This window comes from Leuciscus leuciscus (genome assembly GCF_965113295.1).
Source record: "Leuciscus leuciscus genome assembly, chromosome: 22".
Classification (NCBI taxonomy): Eukaryota; Metazoa; Chordata; class Actinopteri; order Cypriniformes; family Leuciscidae; genus Leuciscus; species Leuciscus leuciscus.
In genome coordinates, this window is record NC_138746.1 from 34,894,266 (window position 1) to 34,918,668 (window position 24,403).

Genomic DNA, 24,403 nt, shown 5'->3' on the forward strand with positions numbered 1-24,403 from the left:
TTCTTTTACTTTTAGGAAAGGTTAGATGTTTGTAAATTTTTTGAATGAAAGATCAAAAGGATAAACAATGTACAGCCATTTTTTTTATCATATTTACCAGGGGTGACATTAATTCTGACCACAACTGTACATGCTGCTCACATATTATTGTAGCAGATTTTGTGCTGAATACAGTGTAATCAGACTTTAGCCATGAAAATTTTACAAGTTACAGAAATAAGCATAAATGTCAGAGCATGTCAGAACCCCTCAGACCCCAGAGGGTTAATACAAACATCACAATTTTTAAATTGTGCCTTTTGTTACATAGGGACTACTGAACAGACATTTATAAGTTTATTTTTGAAATCAGAATGTGTAAATAAAGCTCTGTAAACTTTCATTTTTGCAAAACTAAAAGTGTGTCCCATTGGGTAATCAAAGGTTATGCACACACCTGCGGTCTTCAATCCCACTTGAACACATGGATCAAAGACCGGAAATACTGTAGGTCATGTAAGTAGACAAGTGGTCAAGTACAAAGACGGCAAGTGTGGGTATTTGGACAGTCGCATAAAAAGATGCATACACTCTGCAGGTCCAGAGGAGAATCAAGGAGAATCAATTAAGGTAAAAGGGGTGGAGACACCTTAACTCAAAGCTGTACAAAATGGCAAAGCCAAGTGCTGGTGTTTGTGTCAACATTTGTTAGAATGGGGTTCCTGAAAGTGGTCTTAGTGGTAGTTGTAGTAATTGTTGCATTTGATATGCCTGATGTCTTGGGAAGTTTGCGGTATAGTCATAGTCCAAGAAGCATGGGGCCAAAATCAGATCCAGCTTCCAGAAGTCCTGCCCTTTCTCCTCTAGGGCTCTGGAACCCTTTTCAAGTGGCTTCTCAGTTTCAGAGTCCTTTGGGTCCTGACTCCAAAAGCCTTGCGCAGGAGCCTTTTGGCCTTCAGGAGAAGCAGTTGTTGGAGGGTCCAGTGAAGCCTTTGGATTGGAGGTATCCCATTGTTCCTGAGGTGCAGAGTGAGTTGGCTGTGGACTTCCAGTTGATGCAACCCGTGACTCCTAGCAGCGTAGCGGTTCAATGTGGCGAGAACCGGGTTCTCGTAGAGGTCCAGCAGGACTTCTTCAGCAATGGTCAGTTGCTCGAGCCAACTGGTCTGTCTTTAGGTGGATGTTCTGTTGTTGGTCAGGATCCTGGGTCAAGAGTGCTCATCTTTGAGTATGAATTGCAGGACTGCAACAGTGTGCTGATGGTAAGAAAATATATATCTTAATGGGTTATTTGTTGTGGCAGTGGACCTTTTCAAGGAAAGTCAGTTCACTTGGTTTTACAATGCCAGGGCAGCTAAGACCAATTTTTATCTATTTGAATGGGTAAATCCTGAATTTTTAAAGCTACTTACCTTTAAGCCTTCAAACCAATATCTCATGTAAACTATCCCATAAATGGTATGAAAGGAGCTTAAGAAACCATAACAAATCTTGGGCCTTAATGGTGTTAAAGCTAGTTTTTACCCTGGAACAACAAAATGTTCAATCCTTAGTGTATTTCTCCAAAACATTGGCTATCTCTGGCAACACCTGAGCCTCTGAGGGCAGCTGTGGTGATGTGAAGAATTTACTAATTGGTGATTTGCCCTTTAGGAATTCCACCATATTGCAGTGCACCTTCTCCCATTCATAGCAATATGAGTGCATGGTCTTGGTGTATGTAAAGTCTTTGGGATGACCCTCTTGGTAACCACAATCTTTTTACAGATGAATGAGGATGAGCTTGTCTACACCTTCTCTCTTACCTACACCCCAGAGGCGTTTGCAGGGACTCCGATTACCCGGGCCGAAGGTGCAATTGTTGGTGTTCAATGCCATTATCAAAGGTAGGGGGATCTCTGTGACTTTCTGCACTTTCTCGTGCAACTGGGAGACCATTTAATGGGTACTTTCATGAACTGCAGGCTCCAAAATGTAAGCAGTGATGCCTTGAGGCCAACATGGGTCCCTTATGCCTCAACAGAGGCTGGTAAAGAAGTCTTGCTGTTCTCCTTGAAGATCATGATGGGTTGGTACATGTTTTTTCTTTCAATAAAATAAACCTTTACCCTTGCTATTGTGGCTGTGCCTAACGTGTTTTTGTGTAGATGATTGGGCCTATCAGAGGCCTTCATACTCCTATTTCCTGGGTGGCGTTATTAACATCGAGGCATCTGTGAAGCAGTACAATCATGTGCCTCTGCGTGTGTTTGTGGACCGCTGTGTGGCCACTCAAGTACCTGATGTGAACTCTCTTCCGAGATATTCCTTCATTGAGAATCACGGGTAAGGTTATTGCCCTTGATGCGGTAGGACTGTTTAAGTTGCCTTTTGTAACGACTTTGTCACAGTCAGGGGTAAGGTCAGTTGCTTGATGCTCTACAGTTGACATTCATGAGTTGCTCTTTGTGACTGTTTTGTCATCAGGTGCTTTGTGGATGCCAAAACTACAGCTTCCAGCTCCCGCTTCATGCCTCGGTCCCAGGTTGACAAGATCCAGTTCCAGCTGGAGGCGTTTATGTTCCAGGAGGGCAACAGTCCTTCTGTATGTACTAGTATCATGAGTTAACTTGACTCCTCCCGTCTGCTCTGGTTTTGTGACTTGTCTGTCATCCTTTGCAGATCTACATAACGTGTATTGTGAAGGCAACTCTTGCTTCTGCACCCAGTGACACTCAGCGTAAATCCTGTTCCTTTGCCAATGGGTACGTGAGGTTTTTTTTTTGGAGGGGGGAGGAATTAAGTTGACTTATGTTGAAGGTTCCATGTCTTTGTTTTGTTGCAGGTGGCTTGCTGCTGATGGAAACGACCAAGTTTGTGGTTGCTGTGACTCAACATGTGGTCCTGATGGTGAATTTGCTGCTCCCTATGGAGGTTGGTAGCGTTTGCTTTCTTTAAGGTTGCGTTTGATTCAAGTGTTCTAACTTGGCTTTTTTCTTTTCTAGGCATTCAGTGGGAAGGCAAGGCCTCACTTGGTCCTGTAATGGTTCAAGGCCAAAAGAGAGGTTCTCAATAAAACTGACAAATCAGTCCTTTGTTGTACCTGACTTGTCATTTTGCTGCGTGTCTGGTTTAACTACTTAAACTGATGTGCTGAAACTAATAGTCGTCCTGTACTTTTCTAGTCCCATATATCATGCAACCACAGAGTTCCTGAAGTTATTTACTTAAAGACCCACTCCGATGAAAATCATGTTTTTCTAGGTGTTAACATGTTCTTGTGGCATTTTTCTTATGCTAGAGGACATATCTTGAGAAAAATAAGCTCAGTTGTATTTCTGAGTATTTCTGCATTCAAATGGCTGTGAATCTGTAGCAGACGCTAAAATGCCGGCTAAAATAGACTGGAGTTGTGACGTAGTAACTCCACTGGGCGGGGCCACAAGCTCATACTCCCCTCCGCCCCGTCAGGGTTGCGATGCTAAGAGGAGAGATATTGGTATTAGCTTTCATGCTTTACCAAAACATGTTGCTGTGAGAGATGACTGGATTAACGTTACGTTCCAGGGTTCCAGACTGCTACCATTTTTTTGAGTGTGCGAGTTAAAATTTTATGTGGTCGCATTTGTGCGAGTGCAAGGTCATGTACTACTCGGTTAAATTCACGCATGAATTTTCCTGCATTGAACTTGTTTTAGCGCCCGCCAAAGTGAATTTTTGTCCCGCCAAAGTCTTATTTGATCGGTGAGTAATGTAGATGAACTGCTGCGCTTGTGACAGGACATGTTTATAACTGAAAGAACGAGCAGAGAGAGAGAGAGACCCGGACGTGCGCGCGCGCACTCTCTGTCTTCGGAGCCAGGCGAAAATGTAAACAAGACCTTACCGTCTCCAAACTAAGCGCTGTCTTGCTCTCTCTCCCTCGCACATATTAATCAGAATAAATCGACACAGCGGTAAAAGGTCGGAAGACCAAAGTTTCATGTGGAGCATTCTGAGATTTTTTTCTTTTTCTGAATTGCCGCTGGGTGTGAATTGTGCTAAATAAGTTGCCTTATCTTCTCTGAAAAGCGTTCCGGACATTCAGCTGACATAAAACAACACTTTAATTAAATGAAAAAAACTATCCAGTGATAATGTTTTCTGTGTTGACAGAAAGACAGAAAGAGGCTGTTGCTGCCTATGTATCTCGCTTCAGCCAACGGCTCCGCCCACAACGCAGAGGCGAATTGCTAATGAGCTACTGCCGCTCTGCTGAAGAGAAGTCCCAGAAAACGGCACAGGTTTTGTGATTTTGGCTAAAAACGGCATAATCATCATTTAAAGACCACTGAGAATGTTTAAAAATAGCTCAAAATATGATCGGAGTGGGACTTTAACTTTATTTACTTAACTTTCTCCATAGGTAGTTTTAAATTAACCTTTAAAGACTGCTAGTGAAAGCTCAAGGTTATGCTTCTGAAGCAATAGTTTTTTACAATTTGTTTAACAGAAGAATTCCTGGTGAAAATCATTACAATGAGGCATTTATATGGCACTTTCATTTGTGCTACAGTACACCCAAAGCGCTTCACATCATATCAGTAGGATATCTCATCAACCACCACCAGTGTGCAGCATCCACTTGAATGTAACTCGACACCCTTGCCTCATTTAGTATACACTATTCTATTAATGTGCAAATGAGCCCTGCCTCCACTCACAGCAGCTCAGAGATTCACTTGTTGACCTGATTAGTTACATGGTAGTTTGTGACGTCAGAAACAGTCGTGACTTCAAACTGTGTTTTTGAGACTGTCTTTGGTTCACTGCAGTTTTAAGGAGAAAATATTTAGCAATTGTGTTGATTTATGAATTTGCACATGGTTTATCTTAAAGCATATTAAAAACACCACAGACAAATAAACAAAATTTAAAGCTTGGTTTTCACCACAAGGAGACTTGAAGGGCAGAGGGAATGGTTTCTTTACAAAGGAATTCCTCTCCAAACAATTGATGGAGCTCTGATGTTAAAGTGGGGAAGTAGCTGGAATGTAGGCCCTGTTCCCTGGTGTCACTGGTTGGCATTGTACGGCTCATAGGCTTGAGCTTGCTGTGAGTGACACATTCAAAGAAATTGGAACAACTGATCATTTCAAAATCCTCATGAATAAACTTTACTTGCTCTACCACACATCCAGCAAAAATAAGATGGAACTGAAAGAGTGTGTATCCTTCATTTCACAGGGAAACGAAGGGCGCATTTGAAGTCGCTTTTGAATTGGGGTAGCCTTTGTCATGACGCAATGAAGTATACCCAAGACTAGATAATGATCTGAGATGTCATCGCTCTGCTGTAGAATTTCAATGACATCAACATTGATTCCATGTTAGATCTAGAGTATGATTACGTCAATGAGTAGGTCTTGACACGTGTTGTCTAACTCCAATAGAGTTCAGAATGTCTTTAAATGCCAATCCCAATGCATCTTTTTTCCTTATCTACATGTAAATTAAAATCACAGACAATTAGGACTTTATCTGCGGCCAGTACTAACTCTGATAGAAAATCAGCAAATTCTTTGATAAAGTCTGTATGGTGCCCTGGTGGCCTGTATACAGTAGCCAGCACAAATCTCAAACGTGTTTATCATTTACACTAGATATTGTTATATTAAGCACCAACACTTCAAAAAAATCATATTTAAAACAAGACTTCTCAGTAATTTTGAAGATATTACTATAAATTACAGCAACACCTCCCCCTTTGCCTTTCAGACGAGGCTCATGTTTATAACCGTAATCTTGGGGGGTGGACTCATTTAAAGCTTTAATTGGTAACAACACGATTTCCTTATCACCCACTGAAAATGATTGTGACACTGCTGCTTTATCAAAGTGCTGTTTCATGCTAGACTGAGCTTCAGAAAGAGCTTCTTTGGCACGAGCACAGGCTTCCTGCACTCGTTCACGAAAACGAGCCACATAATCAAGAATGTTCTTTGTAGGAGTTAAACTGTTACCCAGACCAAGCATTTGCTCCATAAGAACTTTCAGTGGTCCTCGGACACTATGTCCAAACTCAAGTTCAGTTGGACTGAACCGTATAGATTCCTGAGTGGTTTTACGAATAGCAAAAAGAACAAGTGGCACACCCTCATCCCACTCATTCTCTGTCTCCCAACAATACTTCAACATAGCCATAGTGTCTGGTGGAATCTCTCAAGCACACCTTGATTCTCAGGATGGTAAGGACTGGAAGTACGATGACGGACACCCAGTGAACACTGTGAGACCGCAGCACCTTTACGGTATTACTCCGCCGCTTCTTCTTCTGTGTATTCAATGAAATGCCAGTGGTTTGCTTGCAATTGGCAAAGGTGCATTATCACCACCAACTGGGCTGGAGTGTCTATTATTCAAGCTCTCAACGGAAGAATGTACTGGTGTGAGGCGTTTGGAAAAATAGGTCCACAGTTTTACAACGAATGGTAAAACACCTGTTTGAAAGCATCTTTTGCAGCGATTTTTGTGTGAGCATATCAGTGAACACCCCTGACCACTCGGTGAGTTTCACGTCTTTGTAAACGAACGATTTTTCCAGTGCACCTATGCAACCGTTGTATAGGTGGGGGGTGCTACCACAAAAACCTAAAATTCTCGGGACAGCAGCATTTGTCAAAATTTCAATCTTAACCATTGTATTTCATCAGAAACTATCTGAAAACAGGGCTTTAAGTGTAAAATACCGAACTTGTCCTTTAAAATGATCATTTTCATCACAGTTAAAAATATATCTGAAATATATTAAGTAAAATGCAAATTAAAATAAACAGAATTTTCACTTCAAGTATATTTTTGTAATTGTTTTAAAGTGTGTTAAAAGTTGTATTGTGAAAATGGGTAAAAGCATGATGCTAATATACTTTTAATAGATAGTCAACTTTTTTTTTTACTATATTGACAGTGAACTATTGAAAAAGGGAATATATTTCAAATACTATAAAGTATAATTTTTTCACTAGAGCTGTTTATTGTCAGACCTTCACAAACATGTTTTTACGGTTTTATACAGGCTTTGCTGAAGCAGAAAGAGTTTTAATAAGCTTGTTTATTAAACCATGTTTAATAAGCAGCAGGTTTTATACAACAAGGCCTCGAATACGTCATGGCTCAATTCTTGGTTACACTTTATTTTAAGCTGTCATCGTTACAGTGTGTTACGAACCCTTTCTTTAAAAGTGGCTACGTAAGGGTTTCACAACATAAAGAAGGACACGTGAAACATGAGTACGCTGCGTTGACGTTTATTATACACACAAACATGTAAAAACTCACGAAACATGTATCACAGATAAAGAAACATAATAAACTGCAAAATAATATGAAGGTAACAAATATTAATAAGACGAACAGCAAAGTAATTTAACAAAAGAAAAAGAAAAGCTTGTTTGCTGGTTCTCCTCTCTCCTGCCATGCTCCGCTTCAGCGTCCTTATTATAGTGAATCAGAAACGACTCCAACGAGACACAGGTGTATAATGATACACAGGTGCGGACCTAATAACAAACTCAGACACAGGAAAAATAAAACAGTCATGACGTCATCACAAGGAGAGGAAAACACGAGACACAAACCGTAACACAGTGTAATTATATATTTAAATACTGAGTAATATTAAACAACTACATGTACTTACTATAAGGTTAGGGTAGGATTAGGGTTTGGTTGAGGGTTCGTTGCATGTAATTATGCATCATTTACTGTTATTACTACGGTAAGTACATGTAACATATGTAACAAGGACACTGTCAAATAAAGTGTTACCCAATTCTTTGTCCCACATGAGCACAAAGAGTATGTAAAAGAACTTTGCACTTTTATTTTTGTCAGACGAGCATCAGGACACTGGATGTCCTTTGTCTGTTGAACGTCCAGTTTCTACACGTTTGTCTCAGTTTGGCAGCTTTCCTCTTCAGTCTTCCTCTGACCAGGCCACGAGTCCAGAGCAAGTCTATCACATGTGTGTTACAGAGACAAACAAGAAACATTACAAATACTTTGCAACATTTGGCTCTTTATGTTAGCTCTTCTGGTGTTGAGGAATAATATCTTTGACAATAAAAGCATATATTGGCCTTTATGAACATTAAAGGTGTCACGATTCTCCAAATCCTCGATTCTATTACATTTTCGATTCTAAAGTCACGGTTCGATTCGATTCTCGATTAAAACAATTTTTTTTTTTAAAGCACAAGCTATGCCATTTTTAGACTTTTATGCAATATATAATAATATCTGACCCAGGGGCGTCATGCAAGCCAAAATTCTGGGGGGGCACAATCTGAGACGTTGCAATTGTTTTCTGACGGGTGATATGGATCATGTTAGGAGGGGTCAGAGGGGTTTCTCCCCCTGAACATTTTTAAATTCTGGCTGCTAAACATACCATTTCAATGCAGTTTGGGAGGGACAGAAATACCTTAACGGATCTAGCAGCAACCCTCCTCTATCTGAGGACTAAGTTAAAGGTATAGCGGAGGATGTTTTACTTCCTGGTGGGTAGTCTAAACTATTGGTCCTCCTAATTGTCAATCATTCTGGTGAATCAATCAAACTTTTCAAAAAGTGGAGAGGGCGGGACTTATCTAAAATTTGGAAAGATCCTCCGCTATACCTTTAAAGTATCTATTTTGTAAGTTTATGTAAAAGACAGGTTGATGAAAGAACTGTAAGCTCAAATTCAAAAGCTTTTGAAGTCTACTTCATTAAAGCATGTTTACACACACACTTACTGTACACTTAGGCCTACTACACATGATTTTAAAAACAGTACCATTGCAGTTTTTATGTTATGATTTTAAATTGGTATGTGACCTAAGAACGATCTTACATAAAAGGTACATAAAGCCTGACACAACTTAAATTAATGCTCTGAATTCGCAGCTAATATCAAATCCATAACTTTTTGATCAAGTTAAAATTTCCAGGTCAACCACAAATAATCCCACTACCTTTTAATATCATCCGATAACTAATTCAATGCCGATTTGTTGCTTTGCCCACTTACCACTTCAAGACCATCTGTTAAACATTGCCAGCTCAACGTGCGAGACGAGTGAGTTGCTATATACACAGACACCATATTAGGAAAAAGGGGCGGGCTGATGATGCTGACCGATTTATTACACATCCAGAAGAATACATTTGAGTCGTTATAGGCTCTGGTATATTATGGAGCATAATAGGAATAAAGTTGTGACAAAAAAATGATCAGGGAGGAAAAATCTGAGGGGGCACGTGCTGACGTGATATATGGGGCGTGGCAGCATTGACGATTCCATTTTTTGATTCGATAATCGAGATTGAGCATTAATTTCGATCGATTTCGATTAACATGCACTGATGCAGTAAATTATGTAGGAAGTCATGAAATCAGAGACCCTTGGGCACATTTAACTTTTTTATTTTCTTTCTCAGGATCAAGGATTTGAATCTGATTTCTTGCTTCAGTACCTATACATTCTTATTGCATTTTCCCTCGCCTGCTGCCAAATTAGAAATAAATGTATACAAATACATTTAAGAGGCATACATGTAATTCAACACTTGGTCATAACTGTATTAAGTTAAAATACTAAAAATATTTCATTCATTCATTAAATAATTTATGCAGAATGCCACTAATTACATGCTCACAATGTCACGGTTCGCAGGTTTGCCTGTTCATGATTGTGTGTAGGCTATACTGTCCTGGTCTGAGACGAGCCATCAGATCAGCGCACGTGCGGCTCGTTTATTCGTCCTATCCACCTTATCCCCCTTATTCCTGACAATCTTAATGCGTTTTGAATTATGGGAGGCACTTCCGGTTTGGGGAACTTCCTTTCAAAAAGGCTGAAACGAATCATTTCAAATCATACGGTTGCCCTATAAAGCTGATCGACAGTTTTCCTTCATGATTTATGTTCAGACATCGTGAGAGTAACGTCATACTTGACGATGTACTTCAGCCCAGTGCTGTCTCCTCGCTGCCCAGACCTGAACACAGACCTGCATATCTACATCAGGCCATCCTGTCTTCTGTTCGCAACTGGTCTGATCTGTATCTTTGATTCGCAACTGGATCTTGTGTTTCATGCCCGTGACACTCAATGCCTTAAAAAATCAACACATTTAAATAATAAACAACACTCAAATAATCTTTAACTACACATACTTATATAAAATACAGTCAGTATCTACACTGATCCGAGTTCATTTAACACTATAACAGTTATGGGTTTATTTTGAGTCAGACAAAAGTAATAACTTGAGGTCCAGTTAGTGAGTCCAAACAATTCATAACCGCTATGACTCATGGCTACTTTTAAATAACAAAAAAATGCAGCTCATAAAAGTCATTCATTTGTGAATCGGACTACTGGCCATGCTATACGTTTCTGGAAGTGACTTATTCATAAATAAAAACTATTTATTCATGTTTTAGTCTCGTGACTGTATATTCAGTGGGTGAGAGACAGGTCATGTTTCCACCCAAAGTAGCAAATTTAACTTATGCACAAAATTGGAATATCACATTAAACATTTGCGAATAAAGCAGCGTTTCCATCTCATGTGTTCAAGAGAACAAAATCCTCACTTCCTGCAAAATTGGTGCACAATATCAGTAATAAAACTGCAAGTATCTCTTTTTCTCCCTCCATCATAAACGAGTGTGTCTCGAGCGTCAGACGAAACACAGTAAACGCTGTCATGTTCTCTGGCGTTCGGGAACACACTCGTGTGTGTGTGAGACGCTTCTGGAGGGATTTACACCAAATCTAGTTCTTTCTTTCAATCAACCAATTCATCAATCCATCAACCCTTCTCCAATTGGGTAATATTAGTGCTAAAATGCTAAACACTCTTCTTTTGCACTAAAAGGTTGCCTTGAAGAATATATTGAAGGGAAATTCACGACCCAATCTTCTGAGGACGGTTCAGTGGATGATGAGGAGATTCAAGACCTTTTCAAATTCAAGTGTTGGATATGATCTTATTTTTGATGGAATGTACTTCATATATTTGGTCGTCCATTTTATTCTGTCTTATGGTTGTCCTTAAGGTAGTATTTGTTTTTTAATCCACCCTGAACATTAAACACAGATGTCTTGGTCAACACCCATTCTGGCATTGTTTGGCATACATGTTTAGTCGAGTGAAACGGTGTATTCAGTGTAAGATAGTGCCGTGGGGAACTGATTGCTTCGTGATAAGTGGGCATTACAGAAGAGAAGAGTTGACAAACAATAGAAATGTTTGACATCAGTAATTACAAACAGATAAAAGATTGCGAAGACAAGTTGTGGTTGTTGTAAAAACTTTACCTTCACATTTTGTATAAGAACGCCTCTTAGCAGTAATAGACACTATAGTAATAGAATTATAACATAACTGTTTTCTTAAAACAAAAAAAATGATAATTGCACATATGAACTTAAGACATGTGGCATGTAAACGGTCATCAAATATTCCAATTAGTTTGGGAATAATGGTAGAAATCCTGCTAACGTTAGCTCAGACTGTGTTGAGTTTGGTCACGATAAGGACTCGTACAGACTGGTCAAACGACGAGCTAACACACAGACCCTGTTTGTCGGGGCTCCAGTCCAGACTGGAAATGGGTTGTGTGGACAGCGTGACGTTCTGCAGGAGATTCACGGACCCAGCAACACCTTCATCTACGTCATCTGAGCCCTTCTTAGTCCTCTGGCCTGGATACTCACTGGAACAATGGAAAAGCAATGATGTGTCAAAAACGCCACACTGAAGAGTCATCATGAAGCACTCTCTAGTACACTGTAAAATCCAACAGTGATTCTAACTAACACTTTTTAGTTAACTTTACTTAATGTCTTAACTTAATTGTAAAAATCTAGTAATCTGCTCTATTTACAAACTATGTTTTGTTTACTAAGAAAATCCAAGTTAAGATTAATAGATTGGTTTGAGTGTGGTTTTTGAGGCGGGGGAAATCTTAAAGGACTTTTCACTCCTTTCCTCCACTTCTGCAGTTATCTTTCTCTGTTTGCATTCACTCATTTCCCAAAGTCATCTTGAATGTTCAAATTTTAATACAATTGAAAAATTTGAGAGAACATCACATAAGCTGACTTCATAAATTGATGTTTATTTTCCTAAAATGTTTAAGTCACCATTATGGCGATTAGTGTCCCATTTGGTTTGGCACTTGGAACTTCATTTATACTATTGTAATTCTCTTCCCATTGATGAAGCGATTGCAACAAGAAATCAGTTATTCGGTTTCAAAGGAAGAGGAGAATATAAATGTATATATATAAAAAATATATATATAAAAAACGATTTTTCATGTCAATTAATGATCTTTTATAATTTTGTTGCTAACACTTATGTCCTAAACACCTTGTGAAACTTTTAATTGGGTTTATATAATCCCTCTATATTTGTGACAATCTTGTAATTGATCATACTTGAGTCACAACATTCAGTCTGCAAAACACAACAATGGTAACAATTATATTGTATTCTTATATATATACAAGTATTCTCTACAGTTCTTTTTTAGTTACTAGAACTCTTGTGTAAGTGAACTATACTAACTAAGCATTTGTCAGTAACACATACTATTCCTATTTCACTTTACTTGGTGTTTTTTTAAGGCAATCAGTTTGCATGCTTTTTTTAAGTAAGTTCAACTAATTCGGTTTTACAGTGTAGGTATGGATCCCGAGAACCAGTGGTTTTTTTGGAATAAGCTTCAGGACAAACGATACTGTTATCGACACTTGTGGTGTTTAATCTCTGTATACTTCTGTGTTAAATTAGCGAATTAGAAGCTGCTCCTTGTCATTTTCACAATGTCATCATATTGCTCAACGTATGTGTGATATCCATGTGCATAACTTGTTATAAAATTTTAATTCTGATTCCTCTTATCGATTCCTTTGTGTGCATATCATTATATGACTTTAAACCATTGAAGCGTGAGACTCTGTTTTCTGTGTTCATGTGTATCAGTGTATTGGATCCGTGCCGCTCTTAAAGTGACAGCACTAATACTCCTGCTGCCGTCTCTGTGAGAACACGGATCAAACACAAGACAGAGAGAAAATTCACTCGTTCTTGACTGAGTAACTTTTGTAACTATATTTGTAAAGTATATTTTATAAAGAGCAGTGTTATTTTACATTTAATTACAGTTTCTGTACCTGAAAATCTTAAAACACTGTTTATTTCAATCGTATCTTTGTTCAGTTGTATCTATTTATAGCGATTGCTATTTTTTATTTGTTCTTTTTTAATTACCGAGTGTTTACTTGTCTTTAATAATGCTTGAGATTTACATTAGTTAGTCTAGACTCTAGTTGTTCTTCTATGGTGTTTTTAAACCACAGGCAAACGTTCCTCGTGTAAGTGTTGATCTTGGTTCATGATATTCTGCTACAATTAAATGTTTTGCAATAAGACTTAAAATAAAAGTGGATGATATCTAGGGTGTTAATTCATTTACCTTATTGGAAACAATATTTTGAGTCGATAAAGCAGTATCGGCATCGGTAAAATGTAAACGATACACATCCCTACTCTTTAAATGTTAAAAATATGAAAGAAATTCCTTACTATTTCCATAAATGTAGATTACCCGCTCCACCAGACGTCATGAAGATGTCACGATTTTGAGGCAAATGCCTCACTTGCCAAACTGTAGACTTGTGAGCCTGAAATACAGAACGCAAATGCTAAACACTCTCAAGCGAGTCTTAAGAGTAACGTTTTCAACAGTTAAGTGTGCAAACAAAGATCCAGGATGCAAAAGCACTATAAAAGCATCATGAAAGTGAATAATGCGCTACAATCCAAGTCTTCTGAAGCCATGTGACTCCTCCGAGTGCTCAACAGACACAAGTTTAATCCATTATTCAGGGAAAGTCTTGGACATTCCCCCCTAGCCCTCCTTGGGCTCAAGAGATGTCCACTTTGTGAACGAATCTTTCTTTTGAATCAGATCTTTTCTATTAGTAAATCGATCCAGTCGGCTCACTTGTAGGGTTAGATTATTTGTTAAAGACTGGTTTCTTTCTCGCACAAAGCTATCGCAGGGCTTCAGGAGACTGTGATATTGCACACAAATGGCACAGGACGCTTTTAGCCTGCTTTTGTGCCATTTCTGAAGCTTAAAAATAGGGCCGGGCCGCGATATCATGAGTGCGCATCCCTTTCTCACAGACATCGCTGAACAGTTTCAGTTCAGTCGGATATGTCAATGGAGAGAGAGAGAGAGAGAGAGAGAGAGAGAGAGAGAGAGAGAGAGATGCTCTTGATTGCTGATCGCATGTCTTTTGGATTAAGACTAAATCATATATGTAGGAAAAACATTGGCTGTTACATTATGTATAACAAGTGGGTTCCTGACAGTATTGCAGGAAAAAGTCATGTTTTACATTTTACATTCTTTTACATGCATGTTCACATTATTGTACAGTGTAATCAGACTTTAGCCATGCAAATGTTATCAGTAACAGAGATAAGCACAAATGTCACGGCCCAGAAAACACCACAGAGGCTTATGCATTATAATAACTGAAGGAAACATATATACTGAACGAATTAAGCCGACTAATATGATTCATAGTCTTTTGGTTTCTCTACCCAATATTTTTTGTAAATTACAAATGCAATGGATATACTGGTATCGGTACTTGGTATCGGAGTGTATCGAAAAATGCAAGAATCTGTATTGGACTCATTCTGGGAAAAGTGTTATCGGTTCTCGGTTTCATATGAAGAAATTATGTTAATTTTGGTTTAACTTGAAGAAATTATGAAAGAAATATATTACTATTGTATAATCAAATGTACTTATCATACTATTATGATTATTATCATCATCATTAATATCAAGGCACATTATAAAACCAAGATTTTCTGCTCAATCCATGTTTTAATTTATACAGTCTTCAAGTTCTGCTGTACAAAACCTTATTTGACAAAAAATTAAATTCAATGTTTTGCTGTAAATTAATTGTTATATTTTCATTTGATTACATTTTAAAGGATTGATTAAATTGTTAAAGTTTCATTCATTTCATTAGATGCCATTTGATTTAAATCACAAAACATAATTCAGAAAAAAATCAAATAGAAAATGAAATTGATGTCATGGGGTCCTACATATTGTGGCATTTACAATTCACTCTCAACGAACACATTTATTGACCATTACTGCCTTACCCATTACTGATAAACAAACACCGTGATAAATACTGTATATCAAGATGGTATGATATGGGAAATATATCATGATAATATTGTTGGCCATATCTCCCAGCCCCACTTAAAAGCTTCAGTGCCAATTTATAGTAATTGCATGTTTTCTCCTGCGAGAAATAGAATAAATTAAAGCAAATACAATTTATCATCATCATTCAGGAAAAATGAAACATGTATACAGCCTTTCAGTGAAACAAACCTTTTCCGACACTGAAGCGAAGCCCTTGCTGGGATGCTGGGTCCTCATGTCAAACACATGAAACTTGCCCTCTAAAGATGTGGCCACTAGTTTGTTCATGTTAATGTCTTTTCTGTCAAATTCAACAGAGCATACCTGTGAAAGAAACGCAAAGTAGGTTTATCCATTATAATGCATCTACACAAACTACTGTAATGAAGAAAGCTCTCGCCGCATCGGGATCAAGCGTGCCGCACAAGCCCTGAAAAGTGAAGCCAAAGCGTCTCTATCGCCCCCCGGTGACTGGTCCTAGTATAGGTCATAAGCCCCGCCTCCCCGTGTTATTCAACTAAACAATTTAATTACACTTCAAATATCTTTTTTACGAAGGTGGTTTCTGTCATTTACTGTAGTTGTTATCACGCTGATGTAAATTCAAGTGTTTGTTTTTAAAATAAGTTTGTTTTTAGTTGTTTTTAGTTAAAAACAGTGGTGTGACATCATGATTGACAGCTGTGATTGACAGGTTCTCGGAGCGAAGTAGTCACTGAAGCACCAACAGACTTTTTTTCGGGATCTTCGGAGGACTGAGGAGATTAGAGTTTTAAATGTAATATCTACATTTCTATAATTCATTATTTCACACCGAGAGTGAGGGGGCGGGGCCTTGATTTCACGGCTTTACTTCCTGCTCACGACTGCGCAGGTCTGGTCCCGAGATCGCTACTGCGCAGACTCAAGCCCCAAGATGTCAGCGCCATATCGGGACACTGGCGGCTTTACTTCTCACCAAAGGAAGAGAGCGAAGGGGCGTCGTCCATATTTTTTTTTACAGTCTATGATTGGGACCAGATGATGGATAGTTTCTGTTTTATGATGAGCTGCATGATTCTGGATAAACGGAGGATCACTTTAAAAAAAATATATAGATCACAATTCTACCTCAATTCTGAACAGGCAACTAAACAAAATAACATGTCATTTACTAGAGGTTCTGACAAAATGTTAGTTGCTGCAGTCTATCTAAAACGTTTAATTAATTGAAATGAACTATTTAAAAAAAATCAGTTTGAGTGAATGACTCACACATAAAGACTTCACTTGTTTTATTACTGGATGAATCAGTGATTTTGAACGAATCTCTTGTATAAATGATTCAGTTTTTAACAGTCACCTGTCGCCACCTACTGGTGTAACGATGTAACTGATACAATCTTTATTTGAAGCGTCAAGTTACTTTCAAAAGGTGATTTACTCTATTTTTATCACTTCTTTAGACATCAGTGTTTATATCTGAACTATAAACCTGTGATAATATGAATGATTGTAAGAAATAATATTTCTGTGTGGTTGAATGACAACGACTCTCTCTGGATCAGAACACAGATCTGAATGTTCCTGTGATCAGACCTATCACAGGTTTAACAGAAAGAGCCGAATCTCTGTCGTTTAGGAATAAGATGGTGTGTGTTGCGATCTGTTAACGGTTAATCGTGCAGCTCTACTGCTCAGACACTTTATATTCCCCGTCCTTCTGAAATCTAAATGAATAATAACGTTTAAATAATATCTGATGGTCACATCAAAGCCAGTCTGTATTTTTACGTTACTGAAACTGAAGTGTACTTGATCACACAGATGATCGGTCCATGAATGTCCACTGTTGAGTAACACCTGTACAATAATGTACACTGAACTAGTTCTGAAGAAGCCACAAGCAGAAGTTAAACATGTCCCACTTACCCCATTTTTTATATTTGTCTCCCATCGTAAAGACATATTTCTAAGATCAAATAACTTGATGTCACCGTTGTCATATCCAGCACACACACATCGGTCTTGGTCGTTGAACGCGTGACCTTGAGATAAAACAAGGAAAGTTGCGATTAGTTTTATTTTCTATGCTTGGATTTCTGATACTACAAAAAGCACAGTTGTAACATATTTTATTAATATTGTACTTTAGAACTAGAGAATGACAGAATCTGCCAGACCTGTAAAAAAAAAATTTAATAATAATAAAAGCAACAACAACAGCATTAAGAGATCGTTAAGGCCCTGATAAGTTCTTTGTTCTTCACTCAGGATTAAACTGAAGTAAACACTGAACCCTGTTTGAGAACATGCTGATGCACACACACACACACACACACACACACACACACACACACACACACACACACACACACACACACACACACACACACACACACACACACACACACACACACACACACACACACACACACACACACACACACACACACACGCCAGCGATGAGAAAAGAGGGTCACAGGGATCACAGGGAGGAGAGTGTGTTCACACCAGCTGGGTTAGGGTCAGGGTTTCCTCTTTAGTATTTTGCTTAAAATAAGTACTAAAAACAAACAAACAAACAATGTACATAATATTCAAAATTCTCTTTCCTTGCCCTCTAAAAATAATTCTCACAATTATATAGGGATGTAACAATATATCATGTCACAATTTATCGCAATACAAAATATGTATTGTGGATAGTGACAATATGTATTGTGTATAATTTTTAACCGTTTTTTAATAGTTTTAAACGATTGAAACAATTCAGAACACCAGATTTTGTTCAAAAGTATGTTCTTTGATTCACTTGAAGTTCCCTTTCGAAACGTTTACTCGTATTGTGTCGCTAGATGCTTATGGGGAAACTCCTTTTCCCCATAAAGAATGTTCATATCTTAGTCAGTTACATAAAAATGTAGATTGGTCTAATTTGATACCAAAAAGTAAGACTGATTACCCCTAACTAACTGCTAGTTGTTCGTACTAGTTCTTAAGACACAGTCTTAACATAATGGCTATGTTTATGCAACTGGCCCCTGATCTCCTTGAAGCCTTTAATTAAAAAAACGTAGTGCCACTGCACAGCCATAATACAGCGGCGATCTGAGCGCTCTCATTGGCTGCTCAGTGGGAACTGCATGAACCTATGGCAAAGCAGCATGTCTGCGTGAGCCAGTCGCAGCGCGTCACGCCGAGGCGCCGAAAGGGCTCACTTTGCCATAGGAATCAGATTTATTCTCCTTCAACGACAAACACACTTCTTTGATCTCTCGAAGAAACTTTCTTTCTTTCTATTAAAAGACGAAATTTACAGCGTCATTGTTGCAAATGTCGCGCCGTGATTGTGGCTCATGCAGAGCCCCTCTGACGAGCACAGTGAGTGTGTTGCCTGTCTGAAAGCCCACACAGAAGCCGCGCTCACCGAGACGAGCTGCTCTCTTATTGCGAGAGTATGTCTCTCTGCGCTCGCGGATCGCTTTCTTTTCAGAGAGCGGCTCCGCGCCCCCCCGTTTCCTTTCTACCAGGAGCCTCGGATCAGAGGAACGAGCGATCGGACATGAGCGAGCTCACGCCGGCCTAGCTCCCACGTGCCTCACTCTCTCCACACAGAGAGCTTTCTCCAGTGCTCTTTACACACGCAGACCAGCGCCCCTCGTGCGATGCGAGCAGCCTCGTCTCGTTTGGAGGATCCGAAGAGGACCTTCATGATGACAGCTTGTCATTGGCGGCTTCCGATGCGGGGGATTGGTCGGGCTCAGTGGATGACCCTGCCCTCCCTGCAGTCTAAAGACATGAGTGACACCAGGGTTAGTATTGACGCCGAACTCATCCGCGTCCTTACTAAAGTCGTCGAGGAGCTCAGACTCGAGTGGTCTACCTCGGGGGAGCCCACACGCTGTGCGCTGGATGAATGGCTCCTGCCAGGGTCTAGATACGAGTCTGGACCAGACCCAGCTGCCTTCAGTGACCTCCAGCACTACGGACCTGGCCCTGCGCGCCACGAAGGCCACCACCAAAGCCATCGGCAGAGCCATGGCCAGCCTAGTGGTGCTGGAACTGCACTTGTGGCTCAATCTGACAGAGATAAAGGACGCGGACAGAGCCTTCCTTGATTCTCCAAACTCCACCACTGGTCTCTTTGGTCCCGTGGTTGACGGCTTCGCGGAGCGAAGTGCCAACGCTCAAACGCTCCAGCTCCGCTACATCGAGTCACCAATAGACAATGCCGACTCAGCAGCAAAGCAAACCAAGCCAGTGACAACTCAGCCACCTCCGCCTGAGCATCGCCAGCACCCGCACCAGCTTAAACGCTTCCCTCCTAAGCGTCAGGGACACCGGCCTAAGATAGCGCTGGACCCTGCGCCTCAGAAGCAATCCTGATCCTCCGGGAAGGAAGAGGTGAGGGTTAAGTCTCGCTGCGGCAGGACCACCCTCCAAAAAGCCTTGATTGTTCCTCCGAACACCCTGTTCAGTTCCGGCTGTTGGAGTAAATGTTACAGTTGCAGGCTGTGCATGTTCACACACCCATGCAATTCACCCTTCGCAGGGAGTTTGATTGACAGACAATCTGACCAATCATAATCCGCCAACCGCCGATGATTTTTGTTCGACAAAGCGGTCAGGAGAGTTAGTAGGATTAGGATTTGAACTTGAAAAACGGTGTGCTGACGTCTTTCCACGGTTCAAACAACATTCCTTCTGATATTCATTCATGCTTATTTGATGCTATAAATTAACTAAAAGGAAGAGATGATCGGTTCACGAGCAGCTTTAACTGAGGCTCTACAGCGATCTGTCAGACAAATTAAAGAGCCACAAAACGGTATTTATTGTTTAAATTTCATATCAAAAGTAACCTGGTCTGTCCTGTCTGTCAGCGCGTTATCAGTGTCTTCTTGCTCCGCAATGTATTTTTCACTGCGTGAGAACATGGTGTGGCGCGAAAGTGGCGTGGCTTGTCACACATAGCAATAGTAACTAAAGGGGGTGGGTCTTTGCGAACGATCAATTGACCGCTGTTATAGCCAACAAAACAAAAACCCTGGTGTGTCCGAATGGGTTCTGAACACAATAGAACGAGGATACTCACTTCAATTCGCTCGCAGACCGCCTAGCTTCGCAGGCATAGTCAATACTTTGGTGAAGAGCCGAAGTAATGAGCTTATTGGCGAAAGGAGCTGTAGAGACAGTTCCTCCTCCCCACAGCGAGTCAGGCTTCTACAGTCGCTACTACTTCGTTTCCAAGAAGGATGGTGGCCTCAGATCCATCCTAGATCTCAGGCTTCTGAACAGGGCCCTTATGAAACGGCAATTCAAGATGTTAACCCTGAAGCAAATCCTCTCACAAGTATGCCCAGGGGATTGGTATTTCTCAGTGGATCTGAAAGATGCCTACTTTCATATCCAGATAGCCCCTCACATCCAGATAGCCCCTCATATTCAGATAGCCCCCCATCACAGACTGTTCTTGAGATTCGCGTTTGAATGGGTGGCCTACCAGTATAAGGTCCTTCCATTCGGACTGTCCCTGGCACCATGCACATTCACATTCACGAAGACAGAAGACATTCCTGAGACAGAAGGGAATGCGCATACTGAACTACCTCGACAACTGGCTCATTTTGGCCCAGTCGGAGGAAGAGTTCATTTCTCACAGATCTGAAATGCCTAGGACTCAGACTGAATGCAGCCAAGAGCTCACGGTCTCCCAGCCAGAGGATCTCTTTTCTGGGGGCAGTTCTAGACGCAGCCCAAATGAGTGCGCAAATATACCCACCGAAAGCCACTGTCCAGCAGTCTCTCTTGGCTTCCCCCTCCATCGGCTCCATGTTCACCACAGGCGTGTCTTTCTGCCTGGAGTCCCACACCTTCACTGTACCTGTTCACCAAAACACACACATTCAAATCCCAAAACACTGAGAACAAACTCAGTTTTCGAAGTACACTGTGTGTGAGATGATAAGTGACCGTCTCTGCTGCCGGTGACGATCTCCGGGGCCCCGTCCCCGATGCCCAGTCCTCCCACTCCATCCACAGCGTTGATGATCTCCTTGTGTGCTTTGACTGAGTACACCGGGCTCTCCGGCGCTTCAAGATTCCTGCAACGGAGCGGTTCAGTTTCATGTTACGTTACTCTAACCGTCTCAGTCTGGATGCTGGAAGACATCAAGATCCTACCAGACGTTGAGGTTTCCGTCGAAGTCTCCGGTGGCCAGATGCCTGTGCTGGAGAGACGAGGCTCCAAACGTGCCACACTTGATCGGCTTCGGCTTCTCGATCTGGAATAAGGTAGTTTTGAAATGGACACACACACACACACACGTTTACTTAACCATCTAAATGGGGACATTCCATAGGCGTAATGGTGTTATACTGTACAAACTGCATATTCTCTCCTCTTACACTAACTCTACCCCTAAACCTACCCATCATACACACACACACACACACACACACACACACACACTAACCCTACCCATCACACAAAACTTTCTGTGTTTTTACATTTTCAAAAAAAAACTTTATTACTTTATTTTTAAACCAGATTTACAAATGAGGACGTCCATAAAGGAAGGTTTGGGGAGATTTTGTCAGGTTTTGGTGACTTCTGGGTACAAATTTGTCCCCAAAATATAGTTAAGTAGGTACACGTATACACACACACACACACACACACACACACACACACACACACACACGATAATACATAACACACACACAGGGTTTGAAATGAACACCCGCCAAATGCGGGTAAAGATCAACTGTGGTGTGTTACGCTGTCAAATCACGAGCCAGTTTGGCGTGTTACTTATTATGTTTACCCGCTTTGCTCGGGAAGTTCGTGTAAAACAAATCTGTGCAGATTTAACGCAAATACTCGTGAGTCATCATGATATATTAAATACAGCGTATTGTGCAGAATCTGCTCATATCTGGATTACTTGAACACACGTCACTACACAAAAATTAACGGCACGCTTGTTCATTTGCATTGAAGCAACAGCGAAGATTAAAAAGCATTTGGTTAACAGAAAAGACATTGCTATTTTACAGCATCCTACATGTTCTTTATACTGTATTGATCAGTCCATCTAAAACACATTTTTGGTGTAAAGGATGAAAGATTAAGGGAGGAGATGCTGGACGACAGGATTGTGTTTGAATAAGAAATTAATGAGTGAGTGAGTGAGTAAGTGAATGAGTGAGTGAGTGTGTGTTTGTGCGTGTGTGTGAGTGAGTGAGTGAGTGAGTGAGTGAGTGAGTGAGTGAGTGAATGAGTGAATGAGTGAGTGTGTGTGTGTGCGTGCGTGTGAGTGAGTGAGTGAGTGAGTGAGTGAGTGAATGAGTGAGTGTGTGTGTGTGCGTGCGTGCGAGTGAGTGAGTGAGTGAGTGAGTATGTGAGTGAGTATGTGTGTGTGTGCGTGTGAGTGAGTGTGCGTGTGAGTAAGTGAATGAGTGAGTGAGTGAGTGTGTGTGTGCGCGAATGAGTGAGTGTGTGAGTGAGTGAGTGAGTGAGTGAATGTGTGTACGTGTGAGTAAGTGAATGAGTGAGTGAGTGAACGTGCGTGCGTGTGAGTAAGTGAATGAGTGAGTGAGTGAGTGTGTGTGCGTGTGAGTAAGTGAGTGAGTGAGTGAGTGAATGTGTGTGCGTGTGAGTAAGTGAATGAGTGAGTGAGTGAGCGTGCGTGTGAGTAAGTGAATGAGTGAGTGAGTGTGTGTGTGTGTGTGTGTGTGTGTGTGAGTGAGTGAGTGAGTGAGTGTGTGTGTGTGTGTGTGCGTGTGAGTAAGTGAGTGAGTGAATGTGTGTGCGTGCGTGTGAGTAAGTGAATGAGTGAGTGAGTGAGCGTGCGTGTGAGTAAGTGAATGAATGAGTGAGTGAGTGAGCGTGCGTGTGAGTAAGTGAATGAATGAGTGAGTGAGTGAGCGTGCGTGTGAGTAAGTGAATGAGTGAGTGAGTGAGTGTGTGTGTGTGTGTAAGTGAATGAGTGAGTGAGTGAGTGTGTGTGTGTGTGTGTAATGTATGTGTGAGTGAGTAAGTGAGTGAGTGAGTGTGTGAGTATATCCAAATTATATATGCTGTGTTAAATCTGGTTAATTTCTTCCTCCTCTTCTTTTTTATGGCTGATAACTTAAAAATGTAGTAACGTTAGCCAAATTGGCTGGTGGGTGAAAAAGTTAATTTCAAACCCTGCACACATGACCACACACACACACACACACACACACACACACACAAATACCAACGACAACACACACACGTTAATAAACCCACACTGGTAAGTTACCAGTTTTTATCAGGTGCCTTTAAGTACGATGTACTATTATACAGTGATCTTATTGTACGGGTAGGTTTAAGGGTGTGTTATTTTGCGCGCGCACACACACACACACACACACACACACACACACACACACACACACACACACACACACACAAATATTTAGTTATAGTACAGTACAATTGCTAAACTTTTATAACTTTATTTATTTAGCAGATTATCCTTTTTAAAAATAGACAACCCGTAAGTCTTTATTCCAAAGAGTTCATGAATTACAACCATTTAAGTTTGTATAGAGCATGTTCTCGTCTACGCTCAAAAGAGGACGAGAGTAAACTCGCTAAATCAGATGTTTAAGAAGTCGCGGTGTAAACAAACCGCGTCCTGTTGCCATGACAACCACGCGACACGAGTGTTCTAGAAGGCGCTCGTCCTCCTCCGCTAGTGGTGAACGTGAATCAGTCTGAGGTAAAGTGAATCAGCTCAAACCTCTTTGACCAGCTTCAGTTCCCCGTGCTGGATCTCGTAGATCTGCATCACTCCGGTTCCTCTGGCGAAGTTTCCCATACACACAAACTTTGCGCTGCAGGGAATCCATCTGCTCTCAAACACCGTATAGTTCAAACTCTTCTGGATGTGTGCGATGATCTGGGGCTTCTCGAGGGCTGTTGACATGGTGCTTTTCCTGTATATTAAACACGAGAACACTGTCAGTTTGAGCAGAACACACGCGATGTCACTTGTGTTGCTTGATCAGCGCGTTTAAGGACCCTCCCACAACACTTAGCTGACCTACTTATAGCCTGATCAAAATGAACGGAAAATCTGCACAAAACGAATAGAATATAACTCTAGACTATTTGATATTTTGTTTTAAAGTAACAGTCAATATAAG

The 24,403-nt window shown here is 40.6% G+C and overlaps 2 protein-coding genes across 2 annotated transcripts; one reads left to right on the top strand and one right to left on the bottom strand.

The window, feature by feature from the left end:
* Positions 1-692: 692 nt before the first annotated feature.
* Positions 693-3,034, top strand: LOC309486917 (zona pellucida sperm-binding protein 3-like; the record flags this gene model as incomplete). Its single annotated transcript, XM_082154384.1, has 8 exons — positions 693-1,241; positions 1,747-1,865; positions 1,944-2,047; positions 2,127-2,304; positions 2,446-2,563; positions 2,641-2,723; positions 2,804-2,892; positions 2,964-3,034. The coding sequence occupies 8 exons, from the start codon at positions 693-695 to the stop codon at positions 3,032-3,034; spliced, it is 1,311 nt and encodes a 436-aa protein (XP_082010510.1).
* An 8,254-nt stretch (positions 3,035-11,288) lies between these two features.
* dnaaf10 (dynein axonemal assembly factor 10) lies at positions 11,289-24,280 on the bottom strand. Its single transcript, XM_082153783.1, has 8 exons — positions 23,998-24,280; positions 21,407-21,507; positions 21,197-21,327; positions 21,006-21,107; positions 17,153-17,268; positions 15,431-15,565; positions 13,582-13,679; positions 11,289-11,704 (listed from the first exon to the last, which is right to left on the bottom strand). Exons 1-8 carry the CDS (start codon positions 24,181-24,183, stop codon positions 11,497-11,499), a joined length of 1,077 nt encoding a protein of 358 aa, XP_082009909.1. The 5' UTR covers positions 24,184-24,280; the 3' UTR covers positions 11,289-11,496.
* Positions 24,281-24,403: the final 123 nt, after the last annotated feature.